The sequence below is a fragment of the Anopheles coluzzii genome, chromosome 3 (assembly GCF_943734685.1).
Source record: "Anopheles coluzzii chromosome 3, AcolN3, whole genome shotgun sequence".
In the NCBI taxonomy this organism is placed as follows: Eukaryota; Metazoa; Arthropoda; class Insecta; order Diptera; family Culicidae; genus Anopheles; species Anopheles coluzzii.
Window position 1 is genome coordinate 25,099,024 of NC_064671.1, and position 22,112 is coordinate 25,121,135.

General features: G+C 42.4%; 1 protein-coding gene across 1 annotated transcript in view; it reads left to right on the forward strand.

Annotated features, from left to right (window-relative positions):
* The first annotated feature begins 20,015 nt into the window (after positions 1–20,015).
* LOC120959803 (zinc finger protein ush) overlaps positions 20,016–22,112 on the forward strand; it is a 135,060-nt gene continuing 132,963 nt past the window's right edge. The window contains exon 1 of the mRNA XM_040383453.2: positions 20,016–21,268. Within this exon, the coding sequence (XP_040239387.2) occupies positions 21,217–21,268 (52 nt within the window). The 5' untranslated portion in view covers positions 20,016–21,216. The remainder of the gene's footprint in view (positions 21,269–22,112) is intronic.

The window sequence follows — 22,112 nt, forward strand, 5'->3', positions numbered from 1 at the left end:
AGCTTCATTTTCCTTCCACCTTGCTATTACCTCAATCGATTCACCAACACCCTGACCGACGGACACATCTTATTCCTTTGCTTCTCATATCTTCGAAACTCCAACAAAACTAGTCGTTCGACGATAGAAATCGTGTATCATGGCTAAATGCTTATTGGAATGAAGCAGAACATGCTCTCAAGAAACCTTTTTAGTCAAGCAGCACACACGTCTGGAGAAGGAACTCTACCGCTTGTCAGCCCATATCAACAATGCAAATGGAGAGAACCACCATGGTCATGGCTTTTCTGACGGATTGTGTTCGTTCCTATGTGAAAGTGAGAAAAGTTGTGTCATACTATGGGCTATTACACTAATTCAATAAAACACAATCCTTCTAACGCTATCGCTGCATAACACAAGCCGTAAGAAATGCCTTTTCCTCACGAGAAATTGCTTGAGATATACGAATGTGTATGCAGCGATAGCACAAGCTAAAGGATTTTCTTTATGTCTTATCTATGTGCTGAGAGAAAGAGAGAGATGTTGTATTGATCCTGCAGGAGAATGCTTTACTTGTATTTTGCATACGGCTTACTTTCGGAAAAAGAGAAAAGGATTCAGGATGGTGGACTCGCGGGAAAATAAAGGATAAGAAAAATATTTCTCTGGTACACTGGTTGAAGCACGAATAATGCTTCCACTACCAAGACGAGTGAAAATAAAGCGATAGGACGTTGATTCAGAGCCCTCCCTGGCTCGTAGAGCTCCAAGGACTCCGTAGCACAGAACGGCCAACAACAACAGCATCAACGATACCGTGCAAAGAGAAACTGCTTACTTCCTTGATAGTGTCGTTTGGGGATGCTCGAGACCTCGTTGTTCTCTCCTTCTCCTCGTCGAATTCCTCTTTCCTTCGACCCATATCAAGCACGAGGATGGAGCATTCAGGATAAGACTATCGCGTTGGAAAATGGACCGATTCTGAGAATGGAGCTGTCCCGCAAGGCAACACAGCGACTCCCATCGAAGCATCCCGCTACATCCTGCCACGAGTAGAGCGCCCAGACGTCGACGTGTCGCTATCTCTAGAATCCCCCTTCCCTGCATTCCAGTCTGTCTCCTCTCCGCCCCTTTCCATAGATAAAGATGGTGCAATGTCTTTCCCGTTACGATGCAACACTAACTGCAGGCAAAGAAAGCTCACAGCCCGTTGCCGAATTTCGAGACACCGCGCGCGCGCGCCTCGGGGTTGGGTGTTCGATTTGGCTGCAAGCATCCTCTTTGGTACAAACCGATTGGATGGCGTTCGAAAAGATGTAAAAAACTGCAACTGGAAACAAGCTGTAGCAAATTTATTGCAATTTGATATTATTATTACCACCGCAGTGCAGTGTGTTGGCGCGTTAAAAAAGCCCCAAAAGCCGAGAGGCTGCTTATCTTAGCGAAGCGACTTGTATGGGCCAAAGAAGAGCGACGGGAATGATCGGTTGATCGAGGGCAGAGCTATTGGCGTCTTATCCTGTGCGACGGCTCATCTTCGACCCTTTGGCGCCAGTGGAGAAGAGAGAACCTTCTTCCTTGTTTGGTGCATTCAACGAGCTGCCCTTTCCGTTGCATTCACGAGTTATCGGGTGGATAAGGTTGAAGCATTTTTGTAGAATCCTCTGAAGGATTTAACGTTAATCGGTAGTTTATAAGAAACATACAAACAACACTCAAACATCAAACATTCAAGAAAATTTGGTAAACTAAAGATATTTCAATATCAAACATTGTATGCTGTACAGTCGAATATTCCCTTTCCTCGTCTCACTTGCTACCTGCTTCGTCGTTGTTGGCTTGGTGCATTCCTTTCCGTACAAATCACCCACTGGTCTCGCTCAGGGCGCCTCCCAGTATCACCTTGCGTGTCAGTGAGGACTGCTTTTTACCGTCTTATCGCACGAGCTGCACTCTCCGTAGGTTAATCTGGAAAACTTTATCTCACCGGAACGCTCCTACTCCCTCAAGCCTTCCACGGAGTCGCGCGCAAAGGGACTTTTCGTCGAAAGATTGAGCACAGTGAAGGGACTCGTTGCAGGCGCCACAGAAACGCCTCCGGACAAGACCAGTTTTGATAACCAAGTCTCGCTGTCTTTCAGACACCCGACGGCGGGACGGCTTTTTGTTCGCTCCATCCCGCGACTCTGTCCGATAGCTGGCCGGGACAATAGCACTCAGCGCTATCACGTTATCCATATTAATATAAATGAGACAACGATTTGATAAATCGGACGATGAATTATAGTCGTTTTTTCGGCATGATGCGTCAATGACAAAGGCCGCCAAAAAGCAATAAACATTTTAATATACATTCCAAACACTTTGAAACTTGCTTTTTGGAAGGATTACGATGAAGACCTTTCAAAACGTATTTTAAAGAGTTTTCGGTTAGAGGTCAAATGAACAAAAAGAAAATTAGACATCGAACGAGTCAAATCTTTATTTGAAAACAAGTTGATTGGCACAAACTCGTGCACACAAAAGCAGAATGTTGCCGATTTTGCAATCTTTTAGCAACTAATTAATGCTTGCCTTTTTTTTCAACTCAAGATTAGACAATACTTCCAGACATTTCTTGTGAATCATCCGGCTTTGATGTAAACAAACGTTTAGCGGTCACATTACTAACCAACAGTCCAGCGATCACATCGTCACAGAGACCGATCAAGATCAGATGATAGCATGAGTAGCCACATCTTGGTTGGTTCTTCTGACGAATCGCATCGATGTAAGAATTGACTATGCCAAATTATTCCAGAATGTGTATTATTCCAAACGTTCCAGAATGGGTTGATTACAGTCAACTGGTGGTCGGACAATCGTCATCATGCAGCCAAATAATTATTTTGATATGATGATTTTTTGTCAAACTGTAACTAAGCGCCCTCAAGCTGATTAGAAACTGGAACGAAATACACTTTTTGCTGACTTCCTTGCAATCGCTTTAAAACCCAAACAAACATACAACTTGCCCATCTCAAAGAGGTAGGTCACGATGGTGTTGGAGTAATTCTACTCCCTTCAATTCTCTGTCGTCTTCTCTGTTTCGCCATGCGCTGTTATCGCATTTCGTCTTGAGGAGTACGTGCTTTGGCCGAGATCGCAACAAGTGCACGTACTTCCGTTCGTCTAAGGTTAACTCACAAATACCGGTACGGTAACGATGACGATGATAACGAGACTGTGATGATGATCCGTTGGAGACACTTTTATCATGTTTTGCTATAAACATAGATTCCAAACGTGTTTCAATGGCTTTATTTTGGAGTGAAGCTGTTTTGGGTTGGACTGAGTAATATAAAAATAGAAATAAATCAAACATTATTCCTCTGACACAGAACATGATATGTCTGACCGTCTCCTCACGCAACGGAAGATTGTAACCGAATGAAAAATTGCTAGATTTCTTTCCTTCCATCTCAAAAGTGATTACGAAGTTAATTTGTCAAAAGCAAATTCATTCAACTTGTGCCCGGTGGTCCTTGTTGAACACTTTTTCTTTCCCCAGCAGTGTATCCTTCGCCCCTTCCGGCTAGCAGATTCTTTATCCCAACACTTTCATTGCCAACGGGGTGTGCCATTACCAAGCGAAAGCTAATTTGTCCATCAAACACTAAGACAAACCGCATCGGGTGGCACGATAACCGCAGCATCTCCCAGACACAAATTGCACTCAGGACGAATCCAGCTCAAACCACAAGCCTGGAAGCCAAGGATTGAAAAGTCCAACAAAAAATGCATCCCGAAAGTAGATAAAAGAAAACTCTTGCGAAGATTCAATGGGGAAATGCTCTGGCCAGAGTGTAGAGGGAAAAAAACCTCACCGAGTCCTACTGATTGATCGCTAAAGCAAAACCAAAACGAAACGGAAAAGAGTTTCCACTTTTTCCTCTCGCAGATAAGGATAGTGAAGCGGGAATCTCTAACGACCACAAGGCGACAGTGGGCGATGGGAAACGAAGGCAAAAGTTTCCGCCTGTTCGAATTAATCTGCAAATAAGCTTCCTCGTTCTGACCTCTCCCATCAACTGCGATTCCGATTCTGTTCCAAAGAAAGGAAAGTTCCAGAAAAACGTTTCTGATATAATGAAAACGAACGGGAAGTATTCTATAGCAAATAGAAATTATTCTATATTAATATTTGAATATCAAAAAGACTGTAAAGTTTTTGGACCATTTCATTAGTTTCTTATTTATGCTTGAAGTTGTAACACACGCAAAAGTTACACAAATTGTTCTGCCATGTCGTTCATTCATAGCTTTGAATCCGCCAAATGCTGATACGGATCACGTGGGTAACTTAACGCGAATGACGAGTCGCAAGCAAACCGAACAAACCATCCGCCCAAGGACTTCTCACAAATACACTCTCAAACAGTTTATTTAAAAAGCATTCGGTTTAGAAGCATTTTTTATGATCGTCCACCCGATTACACCCGACTATTCGATCTCGAGTTCAGAGACTAGTGCGAAAGGAACACACATAGACAGCTGCTCTCTTTAGACAACCATCTATGCCAGATGCCCCTGGCTGATTCAAACTCAGGCTGAGTGTTGGATTGCAATGCTCAGGAAAGGGGTGGATTAACTCGATCTGGGGGTGTCTATGTACCAGAGGACCACCACTACTACCAACATGATCACCCATACGTACCACTACAAAAGACGTCAGCTGACTTAGAGGCTGAGCGATCGAACCAACACCATGCCAGAAGTATAAATTGAATAAAACACAAATGCGATAATCGAGTGCATACGTTTTTACTCCCATGTGTCGGTCGGCCTGCGGGAGTAAGATATATCGATGCCTGTTTCTTCTAGAGAAGTGATCATTCCTTCTTCCTCCCGGATCACAGTGACCTTCCCTCCCTTTGCGAACCATCCATCGTACAGTGAGTTGCGATCATGAGATTAGTACGCGGCGTCTTATCGGCATGAAAAATAACATCAATTAACATAAAACGCACCCCGCCACAATCAGGCAACTTGGAACGGACGAGACAGCTGGAACGGAAGGAAGCCGACACTGTTTGCCTTGAAGGTTGCACTTTCGTCGAACAAATTGGTTGACCTTGGTATGTACGTGTGTGCTCGTGCGTGCGTAGTGCATTCCAAGCCAAATGCTGGGATACAAGGCGCCTCGATTGGAAGAGTTAGGCCATGTTGGAACAGAAACTCTTTCTCTCTCTCTTACCCTCCCTTCATTCGCAATGGAATCAGGTATCGATAATTAATCAATTAACGTACGAAATCTACGCTTCCATCTCTCTTTCGGCATTCTGGCGTATCTGGCCTTAAATCCGGTCACCTATCTGGTCAAAGGCGGCGGCACGATGGGAGATCGAGTGGAGTGTAATGTCTCTTAAAAGCTTTGCTTATCTTTCCCGCCAGTCGCCGAGAGAGATGCTGGTTTGGTTGGGTGGTTTTCGGCCGCTGCCGTTCTGTGAGATGAGATAGCAGATGGGATTATACGGTGGAAAGAGACCACGCTCGAAGGTGGTGGTAATGTGGAATCAATTTATGCGTGTTGAAAAAATAACACAAACAGACGATTCCAAAAATTCATATGGTGTGTTAGCTGCTTTTGTAAACATTTGAGTCTATTTAAGAAATATTGCTAAGAGGGTATGAAATAACATGCACAAATATAACTAAACATTTCCTCAGATTTCTTTTTGATCTTCTTTGTTATTAGTTTGGAATGCCAAGATAAATGTGTAAGTCAAACAGACGCAAAAGTAGAACCATCTTCAAATCTATCTGTTGTCTTTTGCCAATGAAAAAACTATCTGTTGCTTACTGCCAAACCTTCCTACTACTCCCCGTTCTGGCGGGCGGGAACAAAGCAAAACAGACCCCAACATCTACGCTCTCTCCGATACACTCGCTCCCCTCAGTCACCCAAAAAACACTCCAAGATAAGCGGCAAAGGCACACCGAATGCCGAAACCTCCAAAAGCAGACACCCAAGGTGGGCACGTCCCGTCGTGGAACGAAAAGAAATATAAATATGATAAATAAGTAGATATCAATAGCCGATAAGTGTTGCGAGCTTTTGAGGGACGGGGGCAGAAGCATTTGGCCAAAGTTTTCTACATGCTTAATGGTCACAGATACACCTATCGGCGGGACCATTCCCTCCATCCCTTTATCGTTATAGTTTTATTTAATCTCTCACTCGCCCGTCCCCTGTTGCTTTTGTGTGTGTGGCATAATGCAAAAGTTGTACGAAACCATCAGCTCGTGCGCTTTGCATTCTGACCGGAAACAACGCCACATCGGTACGTCGGCAAGAGTACAGAGAGCCCTCTAACAACGTCCGACGCAGCCCGGAATTCCTCCCTCCGTGGAGAAGCATTGTTTCATAAAAATGTAAATTAGACAAGTTTCCTCTTTCTCTCTCGCTGGTGTCGTGGAAGGTGGAAAAACAATAAGAACCAGCGATGGACACCAAACGGCGGCATCGTTAAAGGAGCCAAAATATCGGGCCATAAGCAAAATTATGATTTGATAACATTGGATGGATCTATCTGTGGCGCGGATCTATGCGGCATGGGCGAGCTGACGTGTTTGTGCGGACGCCAATGTCGATGTGGTCGTTTTTTTCATTGTTATTCTTCGGAACTTGCGCCAACGTGCGATTTGGATCGGTTCCCCATTCATTGGGGAGGGGTAGATTGTTTTTGTATTCTCATGTCCTCTGCCTTTTCCTTGAGGAGCATCGTACGCGTCTGGATTTACTTCTTGAAATTTTGGCTTATCGTTCAACGACTTCTCTAAAGCCGATAGCCGCCCTCCTGTATCGTCTATTCGTTTCTTGAGCATCCAAGCTAGCGAAACTTAGACGATATAACAAACTTCGAACCAGAAAAGCTACTCACAGCGAATGGGAGTGAAAAATAAAACATTCCATCTGGCCGAATGCCATCCACCAGATTACTTCGCGATACCTTGACATTTGATGTGGTTGTGTGTTGAGCACAGACATTTCTTTTGAGCATCGTTCCATCTTGAAATTGAACATCGAACACCATTGCGTTGGTTTTGAAAAGTATTCCGATAGTAGATTACTTTTGCATCCAATCGTTCGTTTACTGTGCATGTCAAACCAAGAGCTCAATCGCAGAAAACCCCAAACCCCAATGATCAGAACAATAACACAACCTGTTGTCAAACATATTGATGATAAGGAGTCCTTTGGATTCTTCAATTCGTGTAGAGGCATTGGAGGAAAACAGATTAATTGATTTCTTCATATTATTGGCTATGTTTTGCTCCGTAAATGTTTGCGATGCATGTCAAGTTTGGCACTCTTCAAATAATGTGTCTTTGTTTTTAAAGTGTCTACGGCTTGTAACCTCCAAACGATTGTACTTTTTCTTTGTAGCTTTTAAACATAGAAATACAGAAAGAAAAGGAACTGATTGATTGATAAGTGTCTGAGAAGCATGCGTTACGTGGTTCAGACACATTCAACCTAACTGTACTTCACCTCACATTCGTCTTGATACTTTCAAATGCCATCGTACGTGTTCATAAGTGTTGAAAAATTAAAATAGGCAATCACCATCCTTCAGATCAGTCGGATGCTTTGTAGATTAACTTTACCATGCAACAGTAAATGAAAACTCAAAAACTAATCTCTTTCCTTTCAGAGGGTTGAACGGAAACTCAAAGACAACAACAAGAATAGACTCTTTATAAAGGGGCATCAGCTGATACGGAAGTTGTCAATGATCTCGATGGTAGTTGGAAGATGGTACACATAGTTTTATGACCACATTCTCACATGCAATTAAGACCCTATCATGCTTCTGTTTTGTCTGAAACACTACCGTATTTTCAATATGTATTGTACCATCGTCTGCATTCACACTGGTTCAAAGAATATTTCATGTTCACTGTACATTATCATCCTCGCATATCCACACGAAATTTTGGACGCGATCAATACACCACATATTTTAAACAAATAAGCTGCTGCCATTCCTTCCTCCCTGAGCTGATATGTATGTTTTCTCTTGCTGTGTAGCGGCCTACAATTGCCGCCGAGTGTTATCATCCAAGTTCAATGGTTCTGACATTCCATCATCGATAGCTAACGCCCCATATGAAAGATGATCATCTTCATTGCTTATCGGAACACAGATGAAATGGATTTGTGTTTCCATGCATGATCGTTTCGAGCACTTTATGCCTGTTTTTAATCAGACTCAACGCCCTTCGAAGCAACTCCCGAACGTCCAGATTATAGAACGGCACAACATCGTATTTGGTAGACGAAACCATACCATTTTCAAAGCTGAAAGAAAAAGCAATGATTATTCATGAATTATTTGAGAGCAGATCACGCTGTCCAGCAACAAACACCATACCAACTTCCGATAAGCAATCGTTCGTTGATCGTTCGATCGTTTTGCAGTTATCGCTACTAAAAGAGCAGATGAGTTAATTTCCCCGACGAAGAACATCGCCGAGAACAGATCATTTTCCACAAGCCACTCGATGTCTCGAGCTAAGCTTATCTTGCCTTTCGATCGAAGCTGAAATTAACCAGACACCACAACGCTCTATCGATATTTGACGTCGTTGATGCATTACTCGGGCTCATCAGAGAACCTCTTGTCACAAGCACTTGCTGCAAGTCGAGTGATGATCATGGCGCCATCACACGACCAGTAAATTGAGGTCGTTGTTCCTAACTGCTCGAATATCTTATAAAATCTGCTCAAGTGAGCTTCCAACACTCCTCCGATTTGAGAAGCATGATAAGGATTCGAGCACCTTTTCACCAATACCACCACAAACCTGTCTCAGATCCTATCACCTTCTGCGACCAAAAAACCAGATTCAAAAGCACAGCAGCACAATGAGACCTCTGAAAGAAAAATTGAATATCGATTGAATCAGCATTAACATCGACAACGGTCTCAGCCTGTGCCTCGCTCCACCACCGATCGTCCACGCTGGGCTACGACACGGACTCGTTTATTACAGGTTATTACGAATTCTGACAGGTCGGTCTCGTTCGTTGACTGATGATCGAGCTCAGATTAGGAGATGAAAATAATAAAATTGAAAGACGAAACAAACGCTCGCCCATACCACGGCCGCTTTCAGCGCGAGTGAGAGGAACGTGTCAAAATTTGGACATTCCACGGAAGCCAACACGTGGGATAAAATCTACATTCATACGTACAAAAGCTTCGTCCGATTCGTGTAGTTGTTTACTTTTTTCTTTTACTTTTATCTCTACGTATGTTTCGTCGAACGATTCGATTGAACGACGCGTTTGGTTTTTTTTACTTTGCTCAATCGTTTATCGGTCGTTTGATCGGTCAGCTTGTGAAGTGGTCGCTGCAATCAAGATTCTATTTTTGTCCTCATTCAAACAAGTGTTAAAATATGTTGAACGCAAAAGACGCTGCTCAGCGTCAGTCGGTCCGGCAGTCTGGTACAAATTTATCGACGCTATTGTAAAGACAACAACGCGACGAATGACTAAACAAACTATTTATCAAACGGGAGAAGAAGTTGATACGTTATAGGTCGCGTCTGACAAGGAAGCACATTGGTGGCTTGTTATCCATCTCATCGACTGTAGTGGTGTTACTCAACGCCCTAATCACACCAACACAATCTATGGAGGAAGCAAACATAACCAGTCCTCCCAGTTGTATGGTGATTGTGATGAATATTGTGTTTCTAGCATATGCTACTCTATCACTAGAACGACTGTGTTATCGTTTATCATAAAGTAACTCATGTTAGAACTATGCACAATATATTACATGGCCTAAAGAATTAACGCATGGAATGATAGCAATGCCAAAATGAAGCAATTTTATTCCGTTTAAAAAGGATTCCGTGTGTATTATTTTAGTATTTTGCTATTTAAAAAGGTGTAGCTTTAGAAATTCTTGCCGAATAGAATTCACATTGTTTGAACTTCATCGTTTAATACTCTTAACAAATTTAAAAAAAAAACTTCTACCGTGATCATGATCTACCTTACTTACGATTGCTATTGTAGTTGTGTAAACGAGTTTCCATGTTGATTGATGGCCTTCTGCAAAAATAGTTCTTTACAAGTAATAGCTTCACGGGATTCTACGGTACGATGTTACACTAACCTTAGTTGCACATGCTTGTTCTGATGGAACACTGTCACTTTAAGTGGTTTTACATTCCGTAATGAATAATACTTTTTGAATATGCGGGATTTTTGTTTGATACCGTTTGATTTGCTGGTTTTTGTAATTTGTTTTCTATAACGAAAGTAGTTTCCTACCCTAGTTTGATTTAATTCTAAATTTCTGCACATTGTTGGTTGTAAATATGATGAAATATCCCAATTTCTATGTTTAAATGGTAATAATTTCAATATAATATAATGTCTTCACTTTTAAATGGTATCAAATGTAAGAAAAAGTCTAAGTAATTCTCATAAACATATGTAAACACTAAAATTTTAGGATAAGGATAAGGGTTCTCAGTAAGAGGACATAAGTTTAAGGCACTTGTATGGCTAAGCCATACTTTTTATAGTTTATACCAAATTAAAATTAAAAAAAATCGATGTAAAATATTGCTCCATGCAAACTCCTTCATAAATGGTGCTTTATATGGCATATCTGCTGCAACTGCTAGCATTACCGCTCTTTGTATGATTGATAGCTGCTCTTGCATCGTCAAATTTGTTGAATGCAAACTAAAAAAAAAAAACAAAAAAAAAATTGACAGTCGGTGCCGTCTGTATGCCATTCCATTACATATAATTTGGTGTAGCTTCGGGATCAACCACTTCTGTGATGGTCAGGTTGTCTTGAGGTATCGTGATCTGTGAATATAGTGAGATGAGTTTGTCAACTAATTGAAGCTATATTATCAACTTTGAACTTACCGGCACATGCGATATTTCACCCGTCGGTGTTATTATTTGCAAAAACAGTTGAAGTGTTTGATTGATAGGCACCTGCTCATTGGTTGAACCTGTTCCACTATGTGGTACAACAATTGGAATAACGTGTGTCACCGTATCATCGTTTGCGAGGCTCTCTGCTGCACTCTCAGCATTCCGAGACTGTATGTCTGGCGGCTGGAAGCCACACCGTGGTCCCTCGCAGCTGGTCCCTTCCTTTGCACAATTTGTGCAACCCTCTTCCTCGCTGCTATCCTCGTCTTGCGTATCCTCCGTATCAACAACGCTCTTTTCCGCCTCATTTTTGTTTCGCGGCACAATGTCCATGAGGAAATCAAACTGCTCATACTTTTCAGTGGCCTTCGCGATGTCCTTGTGCGTTAACGTTGCCCGATTGCTAGCTTCAGTTTGCAGCCATGCACACAGTGTCAATTCCTGGATGAATATTTCGCTCGCTTTCGCTAATAGGGAGCTAACATTGTAGGCTATATTTGGCACCTCTTCGTCAATCTTCATTATTCTCTTAATGCGCGAGAGTGGAAACACTGGATGAGCTGTATCAATTTTGTTCATTCGCTCAATTTCCCGCGTTACGTTAGGCCAGAAATTTGTAAAATTTTGCTGTGAAATGGATGGTTCATCAGACGGTTTTTTTCGAAGCGTCATTACGTTCCCAAATTTGTAAAGGATGTCTTTCCAAGAGAGTGTTGTGATTGGGACACCTTGGCTACTTATCAAAAATGCGTATAACAGGTAATAAGCTGTTCTTATTTGCTATTTTATTACCCAATCGCTAGAGCATCAACGGAGGAATTAACGAATAGGAAACGAGCGCCGGTGTGATCTCATGTATCGGCATGTGTGTGTGTATGAGTGTGTGTGCGTGTATGTATGATCTTGTGCTCAATTGCGGTCTTTAGACAATCTACTGATATTACCGTGCGCATTTATAAGAAATCTTCTAGTACAGCTCGTAACACACTTTCAGCATTCTTTTGTCATTAATGCAAAATTATACAATAAAAATTACCCTCGTAGCTCTTAAGACGATCTGCGATCAATGACATAGAATGGTCGTCTGCTTCCCATACACAAATCAACGCTACAGCAACGCATACCACAACAAACTACACTCACACACATGCACTCACTCGTCCTTTACCTTTCCAATCGGAACGAAAGGTAGAAAAATGCCGACAAACACCCTACACAAACGGACACCTGTAATGATTGGCCACCACATAAGCAGCTTTGTGTTAGTTATGGCCAACCAGCGTTGATGTTTATTGCATACGCGTCCGATGCGTTCCGTTTGTAAGTGCTATGCTCAAGTGCTGTGACTTGGTGTCGCAATACATATTCGTTTATCTCGGTAAAAACTGCACAGTGCTATAGCACACCAAAAAATAAAAATAATTACATGTAACGCAGTTGAGTTGGTAACTAACAAAAATAGAATATATTTAATGTTGAAAATAAAACATAAAAATTATCTGCCCACTCAAGCGTGGGATGTAAACGCAAAACTATGCGCAACATTGTTTGACAGTTGCGCATTCATCCGCATACGTATATGCAACATCTGGCAAAGCATTGCTTTGCATTTGTGTGCGTAAAGTGGTTCTTTTAGATGAATGTTCTCACTGTTGTCACTAGGAATGAAGTTAAATGCCTTACATGCATCATTTCTGTACCATGATCGCAACAAATAGATAGCAAAATTTTATCCTTATTCAAACAATGCAAACAATGCTTCAAACATACCACTCTATTCGCTAAATAATGAAAAGAGTGAGGTAAAGATCTTCTCTCGTCTCTCTTTCATGCCACGCAACACATGGCACCGGTATAAAATCAAAATGTGTCAGCATATGCAAACTCTCTGTCTACCAGTATGTGTGTTTTCTCTCGTAAGGCGTTCTGTACATACGTCTCCCGCGGGCTAGAACGACCTTGTCGTCGCTTTGTCAGTGTCAGCTTTGAAAACATTCTCTCACTCTCACTCACATCTCCCAGAATTCATCGGAAGTTCTTTTACGATCGCGATCACCGATGTACATCTTTCGCTCAGGACGGGTGATCGCTTGCGTCACTGCCATAGAGATTGATCTTGACTTGAACAAATGATTAACCCGTTCGTGGGTCTTGTTCCCCCATTTTCTATCGACTCGCAGTATTTGATTTCGTTTGAAGATTCGTATGTTGTTGCTCCCGGTGGTGTCCGAGCCAGTTGTTGATTCAATCTCCCTTTCAACTCCCAAAGATCATCTCAACAACTATCCAACTATCCTACTGCTGGTGATATTTGTGTGCCTTTGTTCAGTGGATTGGCAGTGGGTTTTTTGTTCTACTGTGTCTTGTTGGTTCGTGTATTTGTCTGTCCGTCTGACAAGGACACAGTTGTGTGCAGTTATCTTGATCGTTTGAGTCGAAGATCGTTGATCGTTTAGAAAAAAAAGGCGCGAGTGAGTGAAGGCGACGTTCAACTACCTCTACGGTGTGGCTACACGATCGTTATCACAGCAGTAGAGAATTAAGTTTTTAATTGCCCTCGGTGTTTAAAGGCTCGGATATGTTAGCAGTGACTGACAACATGTTTATCATTCTTGACCAATCATTTAATGTTAACTGACAAACAGAAACTTAATTAATGTTTTCTATGTAGTTGTATTGATACAGATTCCGGTTTTGTATTATTTCACACATTTCAACGAAATAGTATATTTGATTGATGCCTTTAGCTGCAACTGTCACAAGAGCTCCATTAACAGTAACTGTTGACTTATTTATCCTCAAGAATACTTCCATTGAACAGGCCCATGCAATAGGCCAGGTCGTCGCTGACCATCATCGCATGAAGCCCAGTCACCATAAAATGCTCACAATAAATAATTAACATAAGTTTGCTCTATCTCAGCTTTTTCATCTTTTTCGTCCAAAGCTACGGTCCACCACGGAAAGACTTCGATCCGTGATGATCGCGCCAAAATCGTGTACCATGAAGTCGTTTCGGGGTAAGTAGAATAAATGAGAACAAGTAAAACGCCCGCAAAAACGGAAAGGTAGGCACACTGATGCAAAGATATTGGAAAACCGGAGGACACCGGCGACGTCCGACGAAATCGAACGATCAAGCGACCAGGAAAGCTCATGCCATCCAGAGTGACATCATTCGTCACCAGTGTGGCCAGAGTGTGGCCGATAGCGTGGAAGGAACGACACGAACCCGTCATGAGTCGATGGAAGGCAAGAGGACGAAGGTTGCAATCGCGTCTCGACGATCTTGGACCCACGTCTCGATGGATCGACGCGATTTCAGGTGAATTTCGGCCGGACCGGTTCCGTTTTTTGTGGGATTTGCTTCTTGATCGAGGTGTTTTCTAATTATGATAACAATCGGTAGCCGTCTCGACCGAATGCACCTACAACGCGCCTTGTTTTAAGGCGAGCAGACGAGCAGTAACGAAGGAAGTATGGGAGCGCTTTTTCAATAAAATGGAATAATGAATTACAGGCAGCAAGAGAGCGAAAGAGAGAGATAGCGAGAGAAATAGATAAAGAGAGAGAGAGAGAGATAGAGAGAAAGAGAGAGAGAGCAAGCGACAGTGGCATATCACACGGATATCATCGTTGGTTATCCATAGAGACTTCGCACAAAATCATTACAAATCACAAAGCCTTGCAGATTCCTTTGTTTTAAGATCTAATGAATTTATGTTAAGGATCGCATTTCATATGTTACGACCCACTAGTTCAGTTACTAAAACCAGTCGTCCAAGGATGATATCAATCAAGGTAGCTTCTATTTTAGTTGAATCATTTGATTTCCCAAGGTAATCACCACTCATTTGCCAGCAGACTCTTCATGAAACCTCCCAACGCATTAACGATTCATCCAATTCAGTAGCTACTACTGCTACCCTCTAGCACTCATCAAGCCCAATCTGAGCTGATCTGCCGTAATCAAAGCGGTTGGAAGAGGCTGTATTTCCCCAAAAGAAGCCTTGCTAGTTCCAAGGGCCTCGGATCTAGTCACCATGCGCTCGATAATCCATTCATCTTTCATCTTTGTTGGATGGCGATCGTAAAGTAAATTAAACGGACACACGATCTCGGATCGCTGATCTAGACGCCAGATGTTTCAGTAGGATCGCGCAGTTTGATTGAGGTACATCTCGTCTCTCTTCCACACTCCAAGGGCTTTTTGGGTATTTGTCTTCTTCTTGATAATGAGTCAAACGCTCATTTCCCTCAGAACAGTCGAAGCGCAAGAAACATACCTTAGGCAGCCCTCAGAAGCCTGTGAACGGGTTTACCACAGTCGACAGGGAGCTACAAATGACAACACGACGCCATTTAATAACGAACTAATTCTCAATCCGTCCCACACACCGTTCCTCCGTGGACTGATGGTTGTGGATCAGTTTCCACTTCATCGATCTCTTCTCACAGCGTCTCAGCGGCCGAACAGAAGTGGTAGCTGGTGGGTTTTAATTCGCCGCTGACAAGACAGCAGCTCGCCTTGGGTTATTAAATCAACACTCATTCCAACGCAACATGAGCGGAAAGAAGAGATCCTCAAAGTCCAGCACTGCTTAGGACGGATGAAACGAATGCAGAACAGGAGGCAAAAAGCGGAATGGAATCAATTTTGTTATTTAAATTTGTTGTTATGCTTTTTTAAACTGACGCGTTTTGTTCTCACTCCATTGGCTCCTCAAAATATTGAATCTTCCCTTGCTGCACAAAACGAGAATTTTGTTTAATGGTATTATTAGTATACTTTTTACATTTTCATCAATGATCATCTTCGTTTCACGTTCTCGTTTTGCTAAACGCGCTTTGAAACGTTTCCTTTTTCGTTTGGTTCATATTTGGACGCGGAATGTTCTCATTAATTCTCCATCTTTTCCATCTTCCTCCTTCGATGCTTCGGTTCGCTTGCATTTTAATGCCCGGCAGCGCTCCGGTGTGATCAAATTATTGACACTGTCATCGACGAGGTGTTAGGCGGTTATTTATGAGCAACTTCGACAATGTAGATGCTCAAAGCGAGCCCGCCACAACCGGAGGAATCCTTTCAAACGGTATCGAGTTTCCTGCTGCGAACGATACAGAAGCAAAGAAGCGAAACGATCGATGAAGCATGCCGGCTACGATGAGTTTTCATGTTTGCTGTTTCGCATAACGATCCGGTTTGATGTGGCGAAGAAGGGAGAGAGATTTGTTTGGTCACAAATAAGACATATTTGTGTTTGACAACAAGCTCAGCATGTGCATATCGATGCCTTTTAGCTTGTTTAAAAACATGTACTGAATTCCTTTGCCAGCTTATACTTGACGCGCTTTGGCGCAGCGGTTGGTCAGGCTACGAGGGCTATCACATTCTTGCATACAATCATCCGTCCTTGCGACAACCCCCTGCAGAGGAGACGGCACCATAATCACAAACAAAACATCACATCCTTCTGACTTAATACCGCTCATAACCCACCGAAACAGTAGCAAAAGCATCGTCCAGCAACAACAACAGTCCCCAAACAAAATAAAGCATTACAAATCATCCTTCATGCTGAACCGTCACAAACCGTGCTCGTACACACACATTGATTATCATACTTTCTCTGCTTTTTATCCACTTTGCTTGATATCTCTCGCCCCGGTTCGCGATGGTGGTGGTGGTGGTGCTTTCATAAATTACACCTGATATTATTGCAGGTTGGCCGTTTTAACGAGTGACCGACGGCGAAAAGAACCTTACACAGAGGAACGCGGTGAAGCGGAGCGAAGGAAGGACGGCAATTAATTGCTGCGCAATCGCCATAACTAACACCCCGACGAGCTTGGTGCGGAGCTCGGTAGCGTACAAACGCGCCACGGGAGGTAAGACTGGGCGAGAACGTACGAGCACCCAAGAAAACGCGACCACAGGCGACTCCTCCACTGCCAAAGGAACGTGCGTTAATTAGAGCGTGTTTGTGAGCCGTTTCGGTTAGCCTGCGGGTCTCTGGAGGAAGTACATTTTGATTTGCATACTCTGCGTCTTCCTTCCCAGTGCCAGTGCCTCGACGATGAGGTCGCCAGCTACGTTCACTGCCAGCTTGACTGGAATAACCAAAAGGCAACTAATTGCGGCGACAACTTCATTAGCCCGCAGGGGACCACGATGCGAGACGGAGATTGGTGCACCTCGATCGATCTCGGACGATCATCGTTGAGATCGGAAGTCTGTCCAGACGCAGATGCCACCCACATGCATTTACTGCATTGTTCATTTCTCTAACGATCAAAGTTAGTAAAAGATATTGAAATTTTCTTTGAGGGGTAGCAGTACCGCAATTCACACAGATGCAATTGAAAAATATTATTTCAATAAATAATACTCTCCCTTTTAGATAAATCATAACATAATAGAATCACATATATCCTTTAAAACACATTTAACTTTCAATACTTTCTAATATATTTAAATTAATTTTAATGTATAGTACAAGTACAACACATAGGAAGTTTTAAAATCGGATAGAAAAGTCTGACTTGCAAATGGTACTTACATTTTTTTTAAATATTTAATTATGGTTGAGCTATCCAGGTATTTGAAGTGTTGGGTAGAATGGTTTAATATTGGTACATTAAACATTGACACATATAACGATGCAAGTTTAAATGATCTAATTATTTAATGGATGAATGCCGATCGTTTCATGTCAAACGATGTCACCAAACTTCACACTTAATGTAGTCCAAAAGGAATTTCGATCACAAACTGGGAAACTCTAAACATACAAGAACATAATACCTTAACAAAAGCACTTAATCAATAACTCAATTGCAAATGGATACTCTTGCTTAAGACTTCCTCCATCCAAGGCAAAAGTATGCCAAAGTCACATGGCAAGGGGACTGCATGGAAGAAGCACAACAAACAACACACATACATTCACACGCCATGTGTAAACACAAGCCACCCGTCCGCGTACGCACGGACGAGCGGCCTTACTACGATGTCAACATCGACAAAACGCTCAAACCCCAAACGGCATGCGGCCGGACGTTCCAACCAGCAGCAACGTTCACAATCAACTAACGCACGACGAGCCGCCCGCTGAGAGCGGCAACATTGTTCGGTGTTGCATTTTCCAGCATCGTAGACGCCTGCGACCGGTTTCGGTGCTGGATTTGGTGCTCGCTCAATCTCTCGCTCTCTGTTTAACGCTGCCACCTCCGAAGCTTTTCCAAGCTTCCAGCAGTTCGGCTTCCACTGTGTGGCGTGTGGCATCGGGTAGCCGAGCGCCAGCATAAAACATATTAGTTTCTCCCCCATCGTGGGGGGAATGATTGCATCAACTTCCCCTCTACTCGGAGACCGATTTCAATAGCGACTGTGACGGAAGTAAGAAGAGTGCGATATTAAATTAATCGAGAAGCGAGATGGCTATACTGTTGCCCAGCAACAACCAATGGGGCCCAGCGAACAACGCTTGGGGAAGAGCGAAGCGAGTAAAGCGAGAAAGAGGGGACCATATTTGGAGCACGAGAATTGAAAATCATCGACAGCTATGGACTGTTTCAATTCTTCGACGCTAGACATGATGGTGGTTGTTCAACAAATTTCTTTAAGTTGGATTGAGAAACAATCAACTTTTCTTAGTACATTAATATGGTAAACTTGTCCATTTCCATGTAGGCATGTTATTGAAGGTACATATGAAATATTTAAGTGTAAATCTATGTATTTTAATTAGCCTTATCTCATGAAAGCCCGTGTATTATAATTATAAAAGTCTCATTTTCTAGCCACCTTGCTTACGAGCCAAATATTAGTTCTAAAATATGTCTAAAAATGGATAGAAGAATTACGTTGGTTATTGCGCGAAAGTCAATAATTATTTTTTGTTCAAATATTCTAACCCAACAGCAAATACATCGTAAGAAATCTAATACTCCCAATACGTCATACATTACACCAATATTCAAATATTTTGAATGAGCGATGGAGCCACCTGGTTGCTCGTAGTGTTATCGGAATCGTTAAGATGGTAGATTGATTTCATGGAATTACTGATAATTCAATAGTAGGGGATAACAGAGTCCGTTATTTTTTTCTTTGCCTTTTTATTCACATATTTCGGGGTGTTAGTGTTGAACAGATGAACAGATGAAGTAATAAGTACTTGTACACATTAAAGAAGAAAATAATTGTTTTTGCAATAACGAAATTTATAGTGAAAAAAAGTATCAATGAATAACCAAAATCATATCATGCTGAAAATGAGTTTTATATGTAAAAAATAGCATATAATGTTTAACTAAATATATTTATAACATTGATAGTATTTTGAATTGCTGTAAATGTAAAATTAGTTTGTTGAAAACTGTCAATTTAATAATAACATCAATTTGGACCCCATTTCATTTCCTTTTGAACTATATTAAATTACTTTACAACAATAGGTAAAAAGGCTACCTAAGATTGAGGCATGTATGGAAATTCGATCTTAAAGATATATTTTTTTATTTTTTATTTTTTGCAATAACATTCAATCCAAATACATCAAATATATAAATGACAACCTTCAAATTGATCTGTCGGTTTCATCAATGTAAAACATGGCAAATCAGTTAATTATTTTCAATTATCACACCATAGCGATTGTCTCCAGTTTCTTATTTTGCTCGCTTCGTTCTTCCCCAAGCGTTGTTCGCCGGGCCCCATTGGCTGTTGCTGGGCAACAGTATAGCCATCTCGCTTCTCGATTAATTTAATATCGCACTCTTCTTGCTTCCATCACAGCCGGTATTGAAATCGGGCTCCGAGTAGAGGGGAAGTTGATGCAATCATTCCCCCCAACGATGGGGGAGAAACTAATATGTTTTATGCTGGCGCTCGGCTACCCGATGCCACACGCCACACAGTGGAAGCCGAACTGCTGGAAGCTTGGAAAAGCTTCGGCGGTGGCAGCGTTAAACAGAGAGCGAGAGATTGAGCGAGCACCAAATCCAGCACTGTAACCGGTCGCAGGCGTCTACGATGCTGGAAAATGCAACACCGAACAATGTTGCCGCTCTCAGCGGGCGGCTCGTCGTGCGTTAGTTGATTGTGAACGTTGCTGCTGGTTGGAACGTCCGGCCGCATGCCGTTTGGGGTTTGAGCGTTTTGTCGATGTTGACATCGTAGTAAGGCCGCTCGTCCGTGCGTATGTGGCAACACCGCTTGCGTTTGTGTACGTGTGTTTGGCGGTTCAACTTGAAAGTGCATGCAGCATCGTTGCGATACTACTAAAAGTGATCAAAAGTCGCTCAAAAATTGATCTCACCCGGTGATCGACAGTGCTAGCTAAGGGAATAGATATTTTATTCCAGATGTGCTTGCTTTCTAAGTGGTGTGCATTAAAATGCTGTGATCAATGATCATGTAACCGTGAAAAAATATAAGTGATGTTTGAAAAGCAGTGTATTGATGTAACATAGTGTCAGATTTTTGAATTAGTGAATGAATTAAAATAATTAAAAAAAAAAAAAACCTGTTGTGAAACATAGCAATTATTACTCTCTGTGTGCACTAGTGGATGAAGTTTTTTTCTGGTAATTGGATTACTGAAATATTGCATACATTTTAACAAACCATTCACGTTTACAATTACAATGAAAGTGATGAATAGCTACCAAGTAAACAGAAAACACCCGTTCCAATACAACTAAATTTGCACTTATTAGAATATTTGCTGCAGTTATAAAACGTAGGCAAAGTTATTTAAAAAATCACCGTGTTTATCAATCCTCCTCTGATCGCGGCAACACCCAGCTGCAGATAACTACTTACGTACGTGTTGCGCCGCACTAGGCGCTTTTATAGTAGACGTGTGTGCTAGTGTATTGATGTGATTGTGCAATCTCATGCGAGTGTATCGGTGAGTGGTGATCGTGCGCAATAGAAAGCTTCCTCCGTTACACAGTAGCCATTATCGCCCGCATCCGGAGTCATATCGTACCACTGGTGATTACAACGGCTTAGTGATCCTGGCCGTTTGTCTTGCTGGAGCCTCCATATATGGTGCGTGCTCAGTGTGTTTGTTCGAGTGTTTATGTGTGTGTGTGTGTATGTGTGTACATATGTGCGTTTGTCCAGTTTTTGTGCGTGCGTGTGTGAAGTGATAGTGTATGTTTCACCTGCACCTTCGTCCCAGCTGGTCGGTGCGTGAGTGAGACGTGCGTGCCAGTGACACTGTTTTCTCCGAAACCCTGCTGCCAAGGTCTCACCGACGCCATCAATGATAATGTCACGTAGGAAGCAGTCCAACCCAAAGCCACTTCTTCAGAAAAGTAAGTAACGATCGTGTCGCAAGCGTAGATGTGTATTATCAGACGTCTACTATCGTGGCGTTTTGCTTGTGGCTCGTGTGCAGAAGTAGCCAGATGAACTGGTACCGCTTAATACAGAGAGCCGCTAGCAGAGCAGGCAGATAAGCGTGCCAGCCGCATGTTGAGCTGTTTGTAGCACGAAAGCAGAGGCTGTCGATCAGACATTAAAAGCCGTCGGCATTTTGATGTTGATAAACTGCTCTTTTTTGTTTGTTTGTTGTATCTTCAAACAATTTTGATAAACTTGTGATAAAAAATTTAATTAAACGAGCATCTTTAAACAATTGTAATAAGTATGACAATTGGTTAGGGCCTAAAAAAACCCATCCAAACATTTCAGTTGCTGTGATGCAAGCAAACATTTGGGTATTTTGCTCTGCACCACAATCAGACACACCGCTGATACTGTTATCCCCACAAGACACCCAGATAATAGAGCCGGCAACTTGGATGCTACACCGATTGTGCCTAGCTGATCAGGACGCACGCGAAGTACCAGTACGCGGAGAGTAACATAAAACAAAGCACACCATGCTAAAGAAGAAAAGGTCATCCACTTCTTTTACAGTGACCTGCGATTGCATACGACCTCTTCATCTTGTTGTCTGTCTATCGGTCGGGCTGATAGGATGAGCGATAGGATGGGAACCGTCTAGAAGTGAACGTATCATCGAACCTTTTTTTTGTTGTTTGCCGTAATGCTCTCGCGCCAAACCCGACTCCGATTGAAATCAAACCATTGCTCATGGGGCGCGCCAAGAGATGAAGCCTTCGAACCGGATTAAGCCCGTAACGCTGAGCGCAC